Below are 15,445 nucleotides of genomic sequence, written 5' to 3'. Positions count from 1 at the left end.
TTGGCGCAGGCGGTAGAGGCGGAGCGAGGGTGCGCAGGCGCAGTGCCGCCATCCCGAACAAGAAGTAAACAAGGAGGCGGCCCCTGGAGCTCCGCCCCCTCGCCCGGACACAGACACGCCCACTCCTTCCCCCATATTGAGTGCTGGCATCGAAGCCATAGAGGCGCCATGTTGCTTGAGGGCACGGGAAGGACCGTCACCTGAGGCCACGTTAATGGGGGGCAGTCTCCTCCCCTCTGCAGGGCACGAATCGAGGTTCTGGAAAAGAGAAACCGAGAAAGGAAAAGAAGGTGAGAGAAGCTGTACATCGGAACACTTTAACCTCGCTGAGGGATTCGGGTTAACGGGATGAACCCGTCATATCCCCGGGAACGAAGCGCTCCCAGACGAATCCACGAGTCACCACCGCTTGAGAGAACTCATTCTGGGCTGGCTGCCATATTGAAGTTGGGCAAACCGAAGCAAGAAAGGCTGGCGTGTTGGATCTTTGCCAGTCTCGGTGCCGAAGGGGATAGGCCTGAGGGAGAGCCCGTATTCATGATGGTCAGATGATACATGTCATTTAGCGGGCATTGCTTTCTTCTTTTGTGGAAAAGGTTGATAATCAGTTGAGGGATGTGGTCCATATGCAGTCCGCCATATTTCTTGTGGTCACTCCCATCTTTCTTACGAGCACTCTGCTTCGCCCCTGCTCCTCTGAAGTCCGGTGAAGCCCCCGCGGCCGCCATCTTTGTCTCGGGCGGCCTCCGCGGAGGAGGCGGAGCGTGCGGCGTGGGGGCGGGTCCACGGGCGGAAGTGACGTTCGGCGCTGCCATGTCTTCTGAGGGCGGCGACGGCGCCAGGCCGGCCATGCTGGCTCCGGGCACGTGAGTGGAGGCGGCGTTGTGAGCCACGGTGCGGGGAGGACCTGGCGGTCCCGAGGCGCGGGGCGCGGGGAGGGCGAGCCGCTCTGGGGAGCGATAGAGCCTGCGGATGTCAAGGGGCAGAGGTCGTCCGGCGACCCCGCGCTGAGCGCTGGAGAGCGGCCGCGGGCATGAGCCGTCGTGTGTGAGCGGAGGCACAGCCTAGACAGTCTTGTCTTCCGGTCTTCAGGTCCATTAAGATTCTTTGCCTGTGAACCTGGTCTCTAGGGTTGGGGGGTGCTGGGGCGGGAGGGGGAGGGTTGTCTCGGGGCGCCCTCACCCCTGTGAAGGCGGGACTTCCGGCGCTGCCCCCCATCTGGGCGGGACTTCCTGTTTTCTTTCTGGAGGAGTGGGTCTTCCCTGGCCTCGGGGGAGCTGGGGGCGTCTCTGGGCCTCTGAGCGGCGGAGAAAGGCCCCAGACGTTCACCGCCCCGGCCCCCCCCCCCGGACTACGGGTGCATCCTCGAGCGCCCCCACCTCGGAGCGGGAGGTTGGGGGTGGCACTGCCCGTGTTTCACAGGTGGTTGGAGCGGGGTCCACTGGCATCTCCTTCCTGGGGGGGCTTTCCCTCTTCCTCACCTCTTCCTGGAGTCGGCTTCTTCACCTCCTGACCTCAGAGGCCGACCCCCTTACCTCTTTCTGCCCTCCTGGGGGACAGGTCTCACCTCCTTTTCCTCTCTCCCTGATCTTAAACTGCTCCCTCTGAGGGGAGGGGTTCTCCATCTCTCAGCTCTTGGAAGGGGGCAGGACTAACTCCAGAAGCTGTAGGGACTGGAGACTCCCCAAGTCTTGGTTTCTTTATCCTCGTGGGTGACTGACTCCAGAGAGTTCCTGGAGAGGGCTGCCTCGAACTCCCTTTTTGTGCATGCTCTAGGATGGGGGACCCTCACCCCCATTGCCCTCTTTGCAGCCCGGTCGTTCAGTGAAGATCTAGGACAGAGAGGAATTTAACTCTGGTGACCCCAGGAAGTGAGGACACCAGGCGCAGCGCTGCGAGGCAGTGTGAGCTTGGACCAGTCATTTCCCGGCCCTGGGCTTCCGTTTCCACCCTCAGCGGGGTGGAGTGGCTGCGAGGCCGGAGCATCTGCCACTGCTGTTAGGTTCCTGTCTACCCTTTCTGTCTGTGCCCCTCCAGGCCAGCGCCGGGAGCTCTCAGCCTCACTCCCCAGCTTGACTAGGAGATCATAAACCTTTCCTCGCCAGGAAGGCAGGGCGGCATCCCGGTGTTCAGAGAAGGGTTTGGCTTCAGCGCTCCTCCCCAGCGGGGCCCCCTCCCTCCCCCCGGTCCCCACGCAGACCCTCCCCGGGCCTCAGTTGCCCGTGTAAAGGGTGACACAGCTCCTCTCTGTAGAGCTGGCGAGAGGGTGGGCTGGTGGCGCACGCAGGTCCCTGCCTGGCCCGAGGCAGGGCTCCGGGGCCTGTCGGGGCAGAAGCTGGCTGCCTCTCACTGTGGCCTCGCCAGGGTGAGCCCGGGTGCTGTTCTACGGAGCATATCTTTATTGCCAAACGGGTGCCTTGGTTTTGAGAAACATTGTTTTTTTTTTATTATTATTTCTTTAAGTATATTTTATTGGCCGAAACCGGTTTGGCTCAGTGATAGAGCGTTGGCCTGCGGACTGAAGGGTCCCGGGTTCGATTCCGGTCAAGAGCATGTACCTTGGTTGCGGGCACATCCCCAGTGGGGGGTGTGCAGGAGGCAGCTGATGGATGTCTCTCTCTCATCGATGTTTCTGACTCCCTGTTCCTCTCCCTTCCTCTGAGCCAAATCGGTTTGGACAGAAACAGTCTTGTAGAAAAGACAGAAGGCTCCGGGTTGAACCCAGGGGCGGACGGAAGCTCGCACACCGTTTTCTGATCAGCCCCACCCGCAGGTCTGTCTGCTGAGCCAGGCCTGCTGCTGGCTCAGCGAGGAGCCCAACGGCCCGCCCTCAGGGGCTCCCACAGGCTGGGAGATGGGTGGGGGTCCAGACAGTGCTCCCCAGGAGATGTGTCCTAGGATGGGCTCGCTCAGATCAGTCCCCAGAGCCAGGTGTGGGGTGACGCGGTTCAGAGGTGAGGGGAAGGAGGACAAGCAAATGGCAGACCAGGGGCCAGAGGTGGGGAAGGCACCTTGACCAAGGCCCCTGGAGCCTGCAGGGGCTGTGGCCTTGTCCTAGTAGGGGTGTCGAACTCAATCAGAGAAGGGGCCAAAATCTAAAATCCAGCCTAAATCGCGGGCCAAATGGTTTACTGAACAGTCATAAACTGTCATTGTGATGGAAACGCAGCGGAGTGCAGTGATGACAGCATGGTGCGGGCCACATTACAAGGCCTGGCGGGACGGATTTGGCCCGCTGGCCTTGTGTTTGACACATGTGTCCTAGGGGTTCTGGGAGGGGGGCAGCTCCAGGCCAGAAGGACCCCTGCAGAGCCGTGTGCTGGCCGCACTGAGGCTGGGAGGCACCAGGAGAGGCTGGATGGTCAGGACAGCGCTGTCCGTAGAAATATAATACAAACAGAATACTTGAGTTCAAAATCCCCATAAGCCACGCCAAGTAAACAGAAAGCAGCTGAAGTTTGTTTTCACTAATTTAGTCAGAGTGCCTAAAATATTCCAACAAGTGATCACCCGCCGATGGCTCTCAAGGTGTTTGCATCCCACTTGCACCCCATGTGGCTCACACAGCACCTGTCCCTCTGGACCTGCCGCACGGTGCTCCCTACTCCCCTGTGGCCGGTGCTCCCAGGGCAGGTCGGGGGGGGGGGGGGGGAGGTTGGGGGTTGAGGTTTGGATGGGGAGGGATTGCAGGGGATGTGGGTTTGCGGGGAGATCCTGTCCTCAGCTGGGACAGGTGGGAGGGGGGATGGTGTCTGGGGACAGGTGGACCCTGGGGCTGAGGGCACAGTCAGCCCGGCCTCAGCCCCTCTGTCCTGCTCTGCCCACAGGGCGCGGATGGCGTCGGGCCGCCCGGAGGAGCTGTGGGAAGCCGTGGTGGGGGCCGCTGAGCGCTTCCGGGCCCACACGGGCATGGAGCTGGTGCTGCTGACGGCCGCGCCCCCCCCGCCCCCCCTCCCGGGGCCCTGCGCCTACGCCGCCCACGGCCGCGGGGCCCTGGCCGAGGCTGCCCGCCACTGCCTCCAGGACATCGCCCTGGCCCACAGGGCGGCCGCTGCCGCCCGGCCCCCCGGCCCCCCGCCAGCACCTCAGCCACCCGGCCTGGCAGGGAGCCCGGCCCAGCTTGCCCTGCCCAGGGAGGAAGACAAGGAGGACGAGGATGAGCTGACAGAGACGGAGACCTCTGGGGAGCGGCTGGGCGTCAGCGATAACGGAGGTGAGAGGCACAGACGCCGGGGCCTGGGCTGGCTCTGTGCTTGGCCAGTTGCCTGCACAGTAGGTTTTCCGGGGGAGGGAGGGACTGGCTGTCTCTGAGCCCTGAGGTTGGAGTCTCAGAGCCTGTGAGTCCTGTGACCTTGAGCAAGTCATTTTCCCTTTCTGAGCTTCCTTTTTCTTTTTAAAAAAAATATATTTTATTGACTTTTTACAGAGAGGAAGGGAGAGGGAGAGTTAGAAACATCGATGAGAGAAATATCAATCAGCTGCCTCCTGAACACCCCCTACTGGGGATGTGTCCACAGCCAAGGTACATGCCCCTGACCGGAATCGAACCCGGGACCCTTCAGTCTGCAGGCCGACGCTCCATCCATTGAGCCAAACTGGTCAGGCCTGAGCTTCAGTTTTCTTACGCGGTGCTGGACACAGACGTACTGCCAGCTCCTGGGACTCCCGGTCCAGCCAGAGGCCTGGAGACCGGCATGAGGCTCGCCCTGTAGAAGCTGTGGAGTTGGGGGTGGGGAACCTCCCGAGCTGGAATCACGAGCAAAACAGGGTTTATTTCAAATCGGGATGCCTGGTGCCTATGAGGACAGGATCGGCGTTAAAGGGGAATCAGGGATGCCAGCAACAGCTGAGGAAGCCAGGGGAGGGAGCAACAGGCAGTTTCAGGGGGAATCTCGAGGTTGGATACTTCCCAGAGACTGGACTGTAATGTTAGGGTTTTGAAGAGTGAGTAGGAGTTTGCAGGGGGCTCAGTAAATAGGAGTCACCCGTTTGTTTTTGTTACTGTCAATAGCTGGCCGCCTCACTGCTGTGAGGACGAAGCCTGCACAGGGTTAAGGGCACAGACTGGAGCCATGTGGCCTGAGTTCAGATGCCATGACACCCTGGATTCGCTGGGACTTCAGGCAGACGGCTGACCCTCCGTGCCTTCAGGTTTCCATTATGTCAAGCAATGACAGCAATCATAATCATCTTATATTTCTCTCATCCCAACAGACCTTTTGCCGCCGGGGTGGGAATGTGAGCCACGGGCTGCATTAGGCCCTAGAAATCCTTTGGTCTGGCCCTGCCCAGGCATTTGGGGTGAATTATTTAGATGTCTGGTCAAATACAGCAGGCTAGTTTTTTAAAATACATTTTTATTGATTTCAGAGAGGAAGGGGGAGAGAGAGAGAAACTTCAATGATGAGAGAGAATCATCAGTTGGCTGCCCCTGTAGGCCCACTACTCCCGCAACCTAGGCGTATGCCCTGGACCGGAACCAAACCCGGATCCCTCAGTCCACAGGCTGATGCTCTATCCACTGAGCCAAACGGGCCAGGGCAAGCAGGCTAGTTTTTAAGCTGATAATTTTGCACGGCCTGTGTGATGTTATAAATGCCCAAATGGCCCATGGCAGAAAACAGGTTCCCCACTCCTGCCTTCCAGACTTCTGTCCAGCCAGTGGCTTCCACCTGAGAGTGTAACAGATAGAAACTAGATCTGTTTCTGTGCATGACCAGGCAGATAACCAGCGGGTAACCAGGCAGATAATCAGTGGTTGACCAGGCAGATAACCAGCGGGTAACCAGGCAGATAATCAGTGGTTGACCAGGCAGATAACCAGTGGATGACCAGGCAGATAACCAGCGGGTGACCAGGCAGATAATCAGTGGATGACCAGGCAGATAACCAGCGGGTGACCAGGCAGATAATCAGTGGTTGACCAGGCAGATAACCAGCGGGTGACCAGGCAGATAACCAGCGGGTGACCAGGCAGATAATCAGTGGATGACCAGGCAGATAACCGGCGGGTAACCAGGCAGATAGCCGGCAGATGACCAGCAGATGAGCAGCGGCAGGGTGTTCGAGGCAGAGGGAACCCCGGGGTTTGCCAGGGCCTGGCCAGTGCAGGGAGCGGGAGGGGGCTGGAGGCGTGACTGACGGGCCAGCCTGTCCCGCCTGCGCAGGGCTCTTCGTGATGGACGAGGACGCCACGCTGCAGGACCTGCCGCCCTTCTGCGAGTCGGACCCGGAGAGCACGGACGGTGAGTGTGCCGCTGTCCCCGCGCCCGGGGTGGGGTGCGGGCGGGAGTTGGACGGAGGCAGGGACAGAGGTGAAGCGCACCTTCTCTCCAGACGGCAGCCTGAGCGAGGAGACCCCCACCAGCCTGTCCGCCTACGCGGTGCCCCCGGCCTCAGCCCTGCCCACCCAGCAGTACGCCCGGTCCCTGCCTGTGTCCGTGCCCATCTGGACCTTCAAGGAAAAGAGGACAGAAGCTCGGTCATCGGATGAAGAGAACGGGCCGGTGAGGGGCAAACGGGAGGGGGCAGGGGGAGGTGGGAAGGGCGCAGAGCCACCTCCTCCGGGAAGTCCTCAGACCTGGGCGCCACAGTTCATGGGATCAATCGTACCTCCCCCTCACCAGGCAGTTCTCGGGCCAGAGCCACGCAGTGCTGACTACCACGGCCTCACAGCGTGCCCCACTCTTGCAGAGAAAGACATGAGCTGTTCTGTTTCCAGGAACAGCCCCATGTATGGAATGCATGTTGCACGCAGGCACAGGATTTTGGTATCCCCTCCAGCTGGGGAAACTGAGGCTCAGAGGGGCCTGATCACCTTCCATCTGCACACCCTTGTCTGCTGTTCCTCCTGTATGATCCTACATACCCTGTTTCCCCGAAAATAAGACAGTGTCTTATATTAATTTTTTCTCGCAAAGTTGCGCTAGGTCTTATTTTCAGGGGATGTCTTATCTTTCCATGCCCTAGGTCTTATTTTCTGGGAAACACGGTATGCAGCTTCTGGGATGGCCGGGGTGGGTCATCGTCACCCCTTCACTGAAGCTCCTGAAGCAGGGGAAACCGAGGCACCGAGAGTACATGTGACTTCCTCAAAGCCTCAGTCTGTCGGGCAGAGCTGGGGCGGAGGCCCTGGTCCCAGGTTGGCCCCTGGCTCCTCAGTGGCCGCAGTCACACACTGGCGGGTCCAGCAGCGGCTGCCGCCCGGGGACACTGTTCATGAACAGCGTTCAAGGCCTGAGCTCCCGCCTGGGCTGGTCTCTGAACAGGCGTCGGTGGCCTCAACCTGCCGGGGGCCAGGCCCAGCTTGGGGTGCAGGGACTAAGGGAGGTGGACGAGGTGGGACTGCAGGCAGAACGACAGGACCCTCAGCTGGAGGCTGACGGAGAGGGACCCTCCATACCGCTCCGGCCACGTGGTAGCCCGCCCTCGCTGAGCTGTCCTTGTGGGTTTTCTCCGAGGAGGAGACTGGAGCCTTCGGGGGGGTGAGGTCCCCGTGGACAGCTAGGGGGTGGCACATGCCTGATCTCCGGCCCAAACCCTTAGAGTGAGACCCTCTGGGGGCGCCCAGCCTGATGTCAGCAGAGGAGCAGCACTCCGCTGTGAGAAGGAACTGGACGCAGTGGTCCAGGCCAAGCAGGGGGGAGGGGCAGGAAGGCTTCTTGGAGGAGGTGGTGTTTGGACGGGTAGGAAGGTCCTATATGGAGCAACACAGGGTGAAGGGCCTTGCGGCTATGGGCATCGCGGGGGAAAGTACTCGGAGGGGCCCTGGAGCCCGGGGTGCAGGCAGACTGCCAGGGTTGCAAGCTGAGGTGGGACACGGGGCGCCATTGAGGGTGCTGACCATCCATGTCCTCCCGCAGCCCTCCTCGCCGGACCTGGACCGCATCGCGGCCAGCATGCGCGCGCTGGTGATGCGGGAGGCCGAGGACACCCAGGTCTTCGGGGACCTGCCACGACCGCGACTAAACACCAGCGACTTCCAGAAGCTGATCCGGAAATACTGAGGCCCAGGAGAGCCTCCTGGCCCAGTGTCCGCGTCCTACACTACACGCCCTGCCCCCAGGCCCGCCAATCGGAGGCCGATCCCTCTCAGCCTCCCACCCCCTTCTGCGCGGGGTGGGGCCTGTCCGGTGCCCACAGGCTGTCGCCCCTTTTCCTGCCCAGCGACACATGGTTTCCATTAAGGGACTGGCTTGCTCTCCAATCGGGAGTGGTTAGTTCTAAACCCTAAGTGGGTGGAGTCGCGTCGTTTTCTGCCTAGCGACAAGGGCTTTGCTCGCACGGCATTGGCTCTAACAGAAGCGTAGCCAACGCCCAGGATTGGGTGGTGGCGCTCCGGGCAGCTTCATTTGATTGGCTGGAACCCTGTGAAGGTCTACGCCAATCTGCCAGTCACCACTTGCCCTTCCTAGATTCTCCTACCTGATTGGGTCCTGCCTCCTGGGGGCGTGGCCAAGCCCTTCTGTGCCCAGGATTAGCCTGTGGCCTTAAATTTAGGTTCTTGACACTACTGGGGCTAAGACCGTTTTTTTGTTGTTGTTTTTTACTAAGTCCTGACAACTGGTCTCTGGCCTCAGGGACGGCCCGGTCCTGTCCCGGCGTCTGACACTCACGGGTCCGTCCCACAGCAGCCTGCCAATCGGAAGCCTGTCCTTTGATCCAGGCCGTTACCAGCTCCCGCCCCGCTCCCCTTCCCCCACAGGTGCCTTAAAGGGCCCTTGTCCACCCAAGGTGGGGGGCAGGGGCCCCCGCTCTCCGGCCCTGATGTCGGGGGAGTTGGGGGGTGGGGATCGCGTGTTGGGAGGAGCGCTCCGAGATTAAAGAGTCTTACCTCTGTTAAATGAGCTTGAAATGTGTTGTGGATGTTTATTCAACAAACTTTCTGAAGTCGAATGAACAGCATCTCATTGTCTCTATAAAGTCGGAAGTAGGAATTGTCCCCATTTTACAGATAAAAAAATGGACATTCATGCGATGGGAGTCCCGTTTACCATGACCCCCAGTCTTACGGGCAGGCAGGGAGGGGGCTGAATGTTGAAACCGGAATTTGACTGAGCCGACATAGTCCCCAGCAAAGCCCGGATGCCTCCTGCCGAGCCCGGGAGTTTTCTGCCACAAGAGCTGGAGTTAAGAGAACCCTCGGCCCCCGCGCCAGAGTCAGGGCTGGGTCCTCAGATACCCCCCGGAGGCATGCCCTGGGCAAGACTTACACAGGGCTAACCAGCACCCAAACACGTTATTTACGTGGTTTAACTTCTTTAATCTTCCTAGTAACTCCACGAAGTGAAACGGTCATTCCCACTTTATAGATAAGAAAACCGCAGCATCGGAAGTAGGGGTTCTGTCGAGGGTAAGGGTTTCTTCGATTGCCAATGTTCATTAAACGGGGAAGAAAACTCGCAACTACTTCCAGCAAAGGGAATGAAAGCTAGACTTCTTGGTGGAAATAGAATCTGCAACAGAGGATCAGCACCCCCTACTGGCGGGAGCCTCACACTGCAGCGAGAGGGACGGAGGTCAGGGCCGCCGCGGGACCGCAGGGGCTAAAGGGCTGAGGGGGCGTGGCTTCCGCCGCGGGAGGAGCTCTGAGGCCCCGCCCCCTCGTGCAGGGCCTGGCATTTCCGTCCCGCAAAACAGGAGCCGCAGGCGCAGGGAGTGAGCGGAGCACGGTGAGCGTCTGGCCCAGGCGGGAGCGCGCGAGGTCCTTGTCCTTTGCCCTTTGCCCTGGGACATAGGGGTCCCCGCTCCCCGAGCACCACCCGGGCTGGCGTCCCCGGGGATTCGGCGCGAGCTCTGGGCCGGCGAGTGGGTGGGATCTCCAGAGCCTTCAGCGGCTGGAGGGAATTCCTGGTGGAGGGACGGGAGGAGGCGGGACTTCCTGCAGCCACTGAAAGCGACTTGCCACCCAAACATGCACCTGCTTGCCCTTAGGCCGGCGCCCAGGATGGCCGGGATGGAAGCCAGGGGCCACCTGTGGCTGGAGAGCCCCCCCGGGGGAGTGCCCCCCATCTTCCTGCCCACGGGCGGGCAAGCCCTGGTCCTGGGCCGGGGACCCTTGACCAAAGTTACCGACCGGAAGTGCTCCAGAAACCAAGGTAGGCAGGGCCGGGGCCCGAGCGGAAAGAAGTGTGCCCTGTTTCCGGAGCGAAAGATGCACCGTCAGTTCCCTAAAGAACATTTGCAGAGCCAGGAGGTGGAATCGTAGGGTGCGGCCGGCCCTGAGGTTGGCAGGTGCACCATTCAGGAGGAAAAGGCGTGTCTGGCCTGGGATGCAGGTTCCCGGGGGCATTGTCAGCGGGCAGAGAAGGATGCTCAGGCCGCCATGAGCGGCCGAGTCAGGCTGCGACCCTTGTCAAGGGGAGCGCCGATCTCATGGCGGGAAGTCCATGCTGCTGAGCAGGGGCGAGTGATAACGGGTCAAGCCCCAGCCCTGCACCCGCCATGCTGCTCGACAGAGAAGCCAGTTCTCTCCAGAACCATGCCCGCCCCGTCCCTAGGCCAGGACCAGCGCCACAGGCCGTCCTACGGCCCTTGTCTGGTGACTGCATGTGGAGGAGTGAGCCAAGCCCATTTAGAAATGAACGGTGCTGTAGCGCCATCCTCTGGCCTGAAGCTGGCCATGCCCCCGGGTAATGAGGGGTGCCCTCCCACGGGGAGGCATAGCCTGACTCCACCCTCTCCACACGCAGTGGAGCTGGTCGCAGACCCGGAGGCTCGGACCGTGGCTGTGAAACAGGTACCGGTTCCTCGGCCATGTCTGCAGGTGGGGCCGGGGAGGAGCAGGCCCGGTGGGACCTGGGCTGGAAGGGAAGCAGGTGTGCCCCGTAAGGAAGTCCCGGGTGTTGCCCGCCTCAGTGCGGTAGCATCTACATTTAAATTGGGCAACACCGCGCGCCTGTGACCTTTCCGACGCCGATTGGCGGGGCACAGGGAAGAGGCGGGGCTTAGGGATCTGATTGGCGTGTAGAGAAAGGCAAGCCCTCTCCTGGGTTGATTGATTGGAGGTTGGGGGGTGAAGGGGGAGGACGGTGGAGCCAGTCCCAGCTCTTTTCTGTTCCTTTGCAGCTGGGAGTTAACCCCTCAACTGTGGGGACCCAGGAGCTGAAGCCGGGGTCAGAGGGCTCTCTGGGGGTGGGGGACACGCTGTATTTGGTCAATGGCCTCTACCCGCTCACCCTGCGCTGGGAAGAGGCCCCCGTGCCAGAATCCCAGCCAGATACTCCACCCGGCACCCCTCCGGTGGCCGCAACCGAGGAGGAGAGGGAGGAGGAGGAGGAGGAGGAGGAGGAACCGCAGAAAAAGCGAGTGCGGAAGTCGTCCCCTGGCTGGGAGACCTTCGAGAAGCTGCTGGTGTTCACCGCACCTGGGGTGAAGGCCCGGAGCAAGGTGAGGGCCACGCTGGGACCTGAGGGAGCTGTGTCCCTGGGCCGGTCACTCAACCTCTCTGAGCCTCCACTTTTCTAATCAATGGACCGGATAAATTCCGGGGTGGTTGTAAGCATGGGGGGGAATCCATGTATATCCACGCCTGCCTGATCCATGGTAACCACCCTGTAGCCATAGCAACGATTGGGCTTATTTTAGCAGGAGCTATTATGATGAGTATTTCTTAGGTCCAGAGAGGTCCTAATCCAATTGCTGTTGCACCACATTCTGAGCCCCTTTTTTCTCACCAGTAAATGGGGAATGCATAAACACCAGGTGGCGCAGCCGGAGGTGCAGTTCACGTCTCAACAGCACTCAGCCCTTGTCTCATTTACACGGCTATTAGCCCTTCAAGTGGAGATGGTCAGGGCAGTAGATGGACTCCGTTGTAAACATGGGAATCTAGCCTAGCTGGTGTGGCTCAGTGGATAGAGCGTCGGCCTGCAGACTGAAGGGTCCCGGGTTCGATTCCGGCCAAGGGCACAGGCCTGGGTTGTGGGCTGGATCCCCGGCAGGGGCCGCGCAGGATGCAGCCGGTCAATGATTCTCATCATTGATGTTTCTATCTCCCTCTCCCTTCCTCTCCAAAATCAATAAAAAAAATATTTTTAAAAATTTTTTAAAAAGATGGGAATACTGAGTGTGTAGGGAGAATAGGAGCCGGAAAGGGAAGGCTTTGGGCTCTGCGTTCAGGCATTGGGGCTGCACCTCGCTGTGCCTGTCGTCATGTATGTGTAGGCTCACCTGTGACAGAGGTCACAGTCCCTGCCTCAGGGTCGGTGTGTGCCAGCCTGGGAGTGAGGGCGTCAGAGGTCACTGTTCTTTTCTCGGCGGCGCCAGGTGGCCGGCTTTGACCTGGACGGGACCCTCATCACCACGCGCTCCGGGAAGGTCTTTCCCACCGGCCCCAGCGACTGGAGGTGATCAGCAGGGAAGGGGGTGAGTGAGGCTCCCTCCGGCCCTGGGTCACTTTGCCACCTTCCTGCCCACCCAGGATTTTGTACCCGGAGATCCCACGTAAGCTCCGGGAGCTGGACGCCGACGGCTACAAGGTGTGTGTGTGTGTGTGTGTGTGTCCGGCCCTGGGCAGGCTGGGCTGGGCATGGTGAGGGCACTGAGATACCCATCTGCTCCCCAGCTGGTGATCTTCACCAACCAGATGGGCATCGGGCGTGGGAAGCTGTCGGCAGAGGAGTTCAAGGCCAAGGTGGAGGCCGTGCTGGGGAAGCTGGGGGTCCCCTTCCAGGTACAGCTGCCGGGGGCTGCGCGGGGAGGGGCCGGGTCCCGGGTGGGATTATGGGGACAGAAACCCGTCGTGAGTGGCAAGTTTGGGGCAGTGGGAGCTGTCCTGGTGGGGAGGGTAGGTGGAGCCCCTGGGGTCCTGAATGACCTTGAAGGACTCGGTGCTGGAGGAGGAACGGTGTCTGACCCCCGTCCACAGGTGCTGGTGGCCACGCACAGCGGCTTGTACCGGAAGCCAGTGACGGGCATGTGGGACCACCTGCGGGAGCAGGTGAGCCACGCCCCCATCACTGTCTCCCCGCGAAGCCCCGCACCCCCGCCCAGCCTCCGCGCCAGCACCCTCAGCACCCTCCTCCCGTTCCGCGTTGGCGCTGGGCCTCACGAAGGCAGGAGGCCAGTGCTCTCCACTGAGGGGCGGGCGGGCCAGGCCTCAGCCGCTCGCCGGACTGAAGCCCCCTAGCCTGGCCCTGGGGCCGGGGGTCTGCCTGCGGTGCCATTGGGGCGGAGGCTCCGGTGGGAGGGGGCCAGGAGGGTGTGTGGGTTCTGATGGGCCTTCGGGCCGGAGTCACAGGAGCCAGTACCGAGCCGTGTGCTAGGGCGGCCGGTGGGCGCAGGCAGGGCCCGCCCGGGGGAGCCCTCGGGCCTGGGGGAGGGCGTCCACAGGAGGGGCGGCGCCCTCTGCCGGCGGAGAGGGGAATGCGCCTGCTGCTGTGGGCACCGGGTGGTGGGCACAGGCGTGGGCGGCTCCTCAGGCGGCTGTCTGCCCCCCAGGCCAACGAGGGCGTGCCCGTCTCCGTCGGGGACAGCGTCTTCGTGGGAGGTAAGGTGGGGGAACGGGGCTGACGGGGTCGGACACACAGGCCTGAGGCTGATGTGCCCTCTGTGTTCCAGACGCAGCTGGACGCCCTGCCAACTGGGCCCCCGATCGGAAAAAGAAAGACTTCTCCTGTGCAGACCGCCTGGTGAGCGCCCCCCAGCACCCCCGAGCCCGGCCCCCACCCCCCTCAGCACTCCCACCCCGGCCCCCAGCCCCCGCCCAACCTCCCCCCTCCCCCCAGTTCACCCCCCCAGTACCCCCACCCCCGCCTAGCCTCCCCCTCCCACCAGTTCACCCCCCCAGCACCCCCCACCCCCCCACCATGGCCCCCACCCCCGCCTAACCTCCCCTCCCCCCAGTTCGCCCTCAACCTGGGCCTGCCCTTCGCCTCCCCGGAGGAGTTCTTCCTCAGGTGGCCGGCGGCCGGCTTCGAGCTCCCAGCCTTCGACCCGGTGAGGCCCGGGGCCGGGTGTGGGGGGGGGATGCTGGGGGAGGGCCCCCCTCATGTCCGTCTGTCCGTCCCTGTCCCCAGAGGACGGTCCCCTCCTCAGGGCCGCTCTACCTGCCCGAGTCCAGCTCCCTCCTGAGCTCCGACCCCGAGGTGGTCGTCGCCGTGGGATTTCCTGGGGGTGAGATGCCCTGACCCCCGACCCCCGACCCCCAGGAGCTCTGACCCCCCTGCGCTCGCTCTAACACTGTGTGTCCCCCCCCCCCCCCAGCCGGGAAGTCCACCTTCCTCCAGGAGCACCTCGTGTCCGCAGGCTACGTCCACGTGAACAGGGTGGGTCCGCCCTCCCCCCCTGGGCCCACCCCGTGGATGTTTGTCCGTCCCCCGCGCTGACCCGCCGCTCCCTGTGCCAGGACACCCTGGGGAGCTGGCAGCGCTGCGTGGCCGCCTGTGAGGCCGCCCTGAAGCAGAGGAAGCGGGTCGTGATCGACAACACAAACCCGGACCCCGCGAGCAGGGCCAGGTGCCGGGGCCCCGGGGAGGCCCGTGTGTGTGTGTGTGTGGGGGGGGGGTGAGTGTGTGTGTGTGGGGGGGTGTTTGTGTGTGTGTGAGGGGGGTGTGTGGTGTGTGTGTGTGTGAGGGGGGTGTGTGGTGTGTGTGTGTGTGGGGGTGTGTGTGAGTGGTGGGTGTGTGAGTGTGTGGGTGTGGTGGGGGGGTGTGTGTGTGGGTGGTGGTGGGTGTGTGTGTGTGTATGATGTGTGAGTGTGTGTGTGGGGTGGGTGGTGGGTGTGAGTGTGTGTGTGTGAGTGTGTGGGTGTGGTGGGGGTGTGTGTGTGGGGGTGGGTGTGAGTGTGTGTGTGTATGATGTGAGTGTGTGTGTGGGGTGGGTGGTGGGTGTGTGTGTGTGTGTGTGTGTGGAGCCCGGGGCCCCTTACCAGCCCCCCCCCCCCCCCCCAGGTACATCCAGTGCGCCCAGGAGGCGGGCGTGCCCTGCCGCTGCTTCCTCTTCAGCGCCTCCCTGGAGCAGGCGCGCCACAACAACCGGGTGAGTGCCCCCCCCTGCCCCCCCATATACCCCCCTGCCCCCCCACACCCCCCTGCCCCCCCCACCCCCCTGCCCCCCCACACCCCCTAACCGGCCGCCTCTGCCCGCAGTTCCGGGAGATGACGGACTCCTCTCACGCCCACGTGGCTGACATGGTCATGTTCGGCTACAGGTAGGCACGGCCACGTGGGCCGGAGGGGGGGCTCGGGGCTGGGCCGCGCCTGCCCTCACCGCCCTCTGCCACCAGGAAGCAGTTCAAGGCGCCGACGCCGGCGGAAGGCTTCGCCGAGGTCCTGGAGATCCCCTTCCGGCTGCGCCTGGAGCCGCAGCTGGAGCGCCTGTACCGCCAGTTCTCCGAGGGCTGAGCCCCCCCCGCCCCCAATAAACGCGTTTCCTGTCCGCCTGGCCAGCACGTTGCTGGGAAGGGGGGCCGCGCCCCGGGGCGCACTGGGCCCCTCCTGGCGCG

General features: G+C 62.4%; 3 protein-coding genes across 9 annotated transcripts in view; all 3 read left to right on the top strand.

Annotated features, from left to right (window-relative positions):
* IL4I1 (interleukin 4 induced 1) overlaps positions 1-3,632 on the top strand; it is a 53,161-nt gene extending 49,529 nt beyond the window's left edge. The window contains exon 8 of the mRNA XM_045577146.1: positions 3,342-3,632. Coding sequence (XP_045433102.1) covers positions 3,342-3,426 — 85 coding nt within the window. The 3' untranslated portion in view covers positions 3,427-3,632. The remainder of the gene's footprint in view (positions 1-3,341) is intronic.
* Positions 24-15,378, top strand: LOC118712196 (polynucleotide kinase 3'-phosphatase). Of its 3 annotated transcripts, none has more exons than XM_036425733.1 (17): positions 24-29; positions 9,934-10,097; positions 10,692-10,738; positions 11,068-11,388; positions 12,268-12,347; positions 12,422-12,479; positions 12,566-12,673; positions 12,869-12,940; positions 13,441-13,489; positions 13,561-13,631; positions 13,846-13,938; positions 14,019-14,115; positions 14,206-14,267; positions 14,348-14,457; positions 14,892-14,979; positions 15,090-15,151; positions 15,227-15,378. In XM_036425733.1, the coding sequence occupies exons 2-17, from the start codon at positions 9,947-9,949 to the stop codon at positions 15,342-15,344; spliced, it is 1,587 nt and encodes a 528-aa protein (XP_036281626.1). In that variant the 5' UTR covers positions 24-29; positions 9,934-9,946; the 3' UTR covers positions 15,345-15,378. The 3 variants fall into 3 exon arrangements, with proteins under 3 accessions (XP_036281626.1, XP_045433105.1, XP_045433106.1); XM_045577149.1 differs by lacking the exon at positions 24-29 and adding an exon at positions 9,575-9,671; XM_045577150.1 differs by lacking the exon at positions 24-29 and adding an exon at positions 9,794-9,811.
* AKT1S1 (AKT1 substrate 1) lies at positions 146-8,846 on the top strand. 5 transcript variants are annotated; one of them, XM_036425771.2, is made up of 5 exons: positions 146-290; positions 3,828-4,213; positions 6,168-6,245; positions 6,337-6,506; positions 7,863-8,846. In XM_036425771.2, exons 2-5 carry the CDS (start codon positions 3,835-3,837, stop codon positions 8,004-8,006), a joined length of 771 nt encoding a protein of 256 aa, XP_036281664.1. In that variant the 5' UTR covers positions 146-290; positions 3,828-3,834; the 3' UTR covers positions 8,007-8,846. The 5 variants fall into 5 exon arrangements, with proteins under 5 accessions (XP_036281664.1, XP_036281663.1, XP_045433118.1 ...); XM_036425770.2 differs by lacking the exon at positions 146-290 and adding an exon at positions 721-866; XM_045577162.1 differs by lacking the exon at positions 146-290 and adding an exon at positions 789-894.
* Positions 15,379-15,445: the final 67 nt, after the last annotated feature.

The sequence above is a fragment of the Pipistrellus kuhlii genome, unplaced genomic scaffold, assembly GCF_014108245.1.
Source record: "Pipistrellus kuhlii isolate mPipKuh1 unplaced genomic scaffold, mPipKuh1.p scaffold_m20_p_84, whole genome shotgun sequence".
NCBI lineage: Eukaryota > Metazoa > Chordata > Mammalia > Chiroptera > Vespertilionidae > Pipistrellus > Pipistrellus kuhlii.
This window is presented reverse-complemented; position numbering and strand designations above follow the sequence as displayed.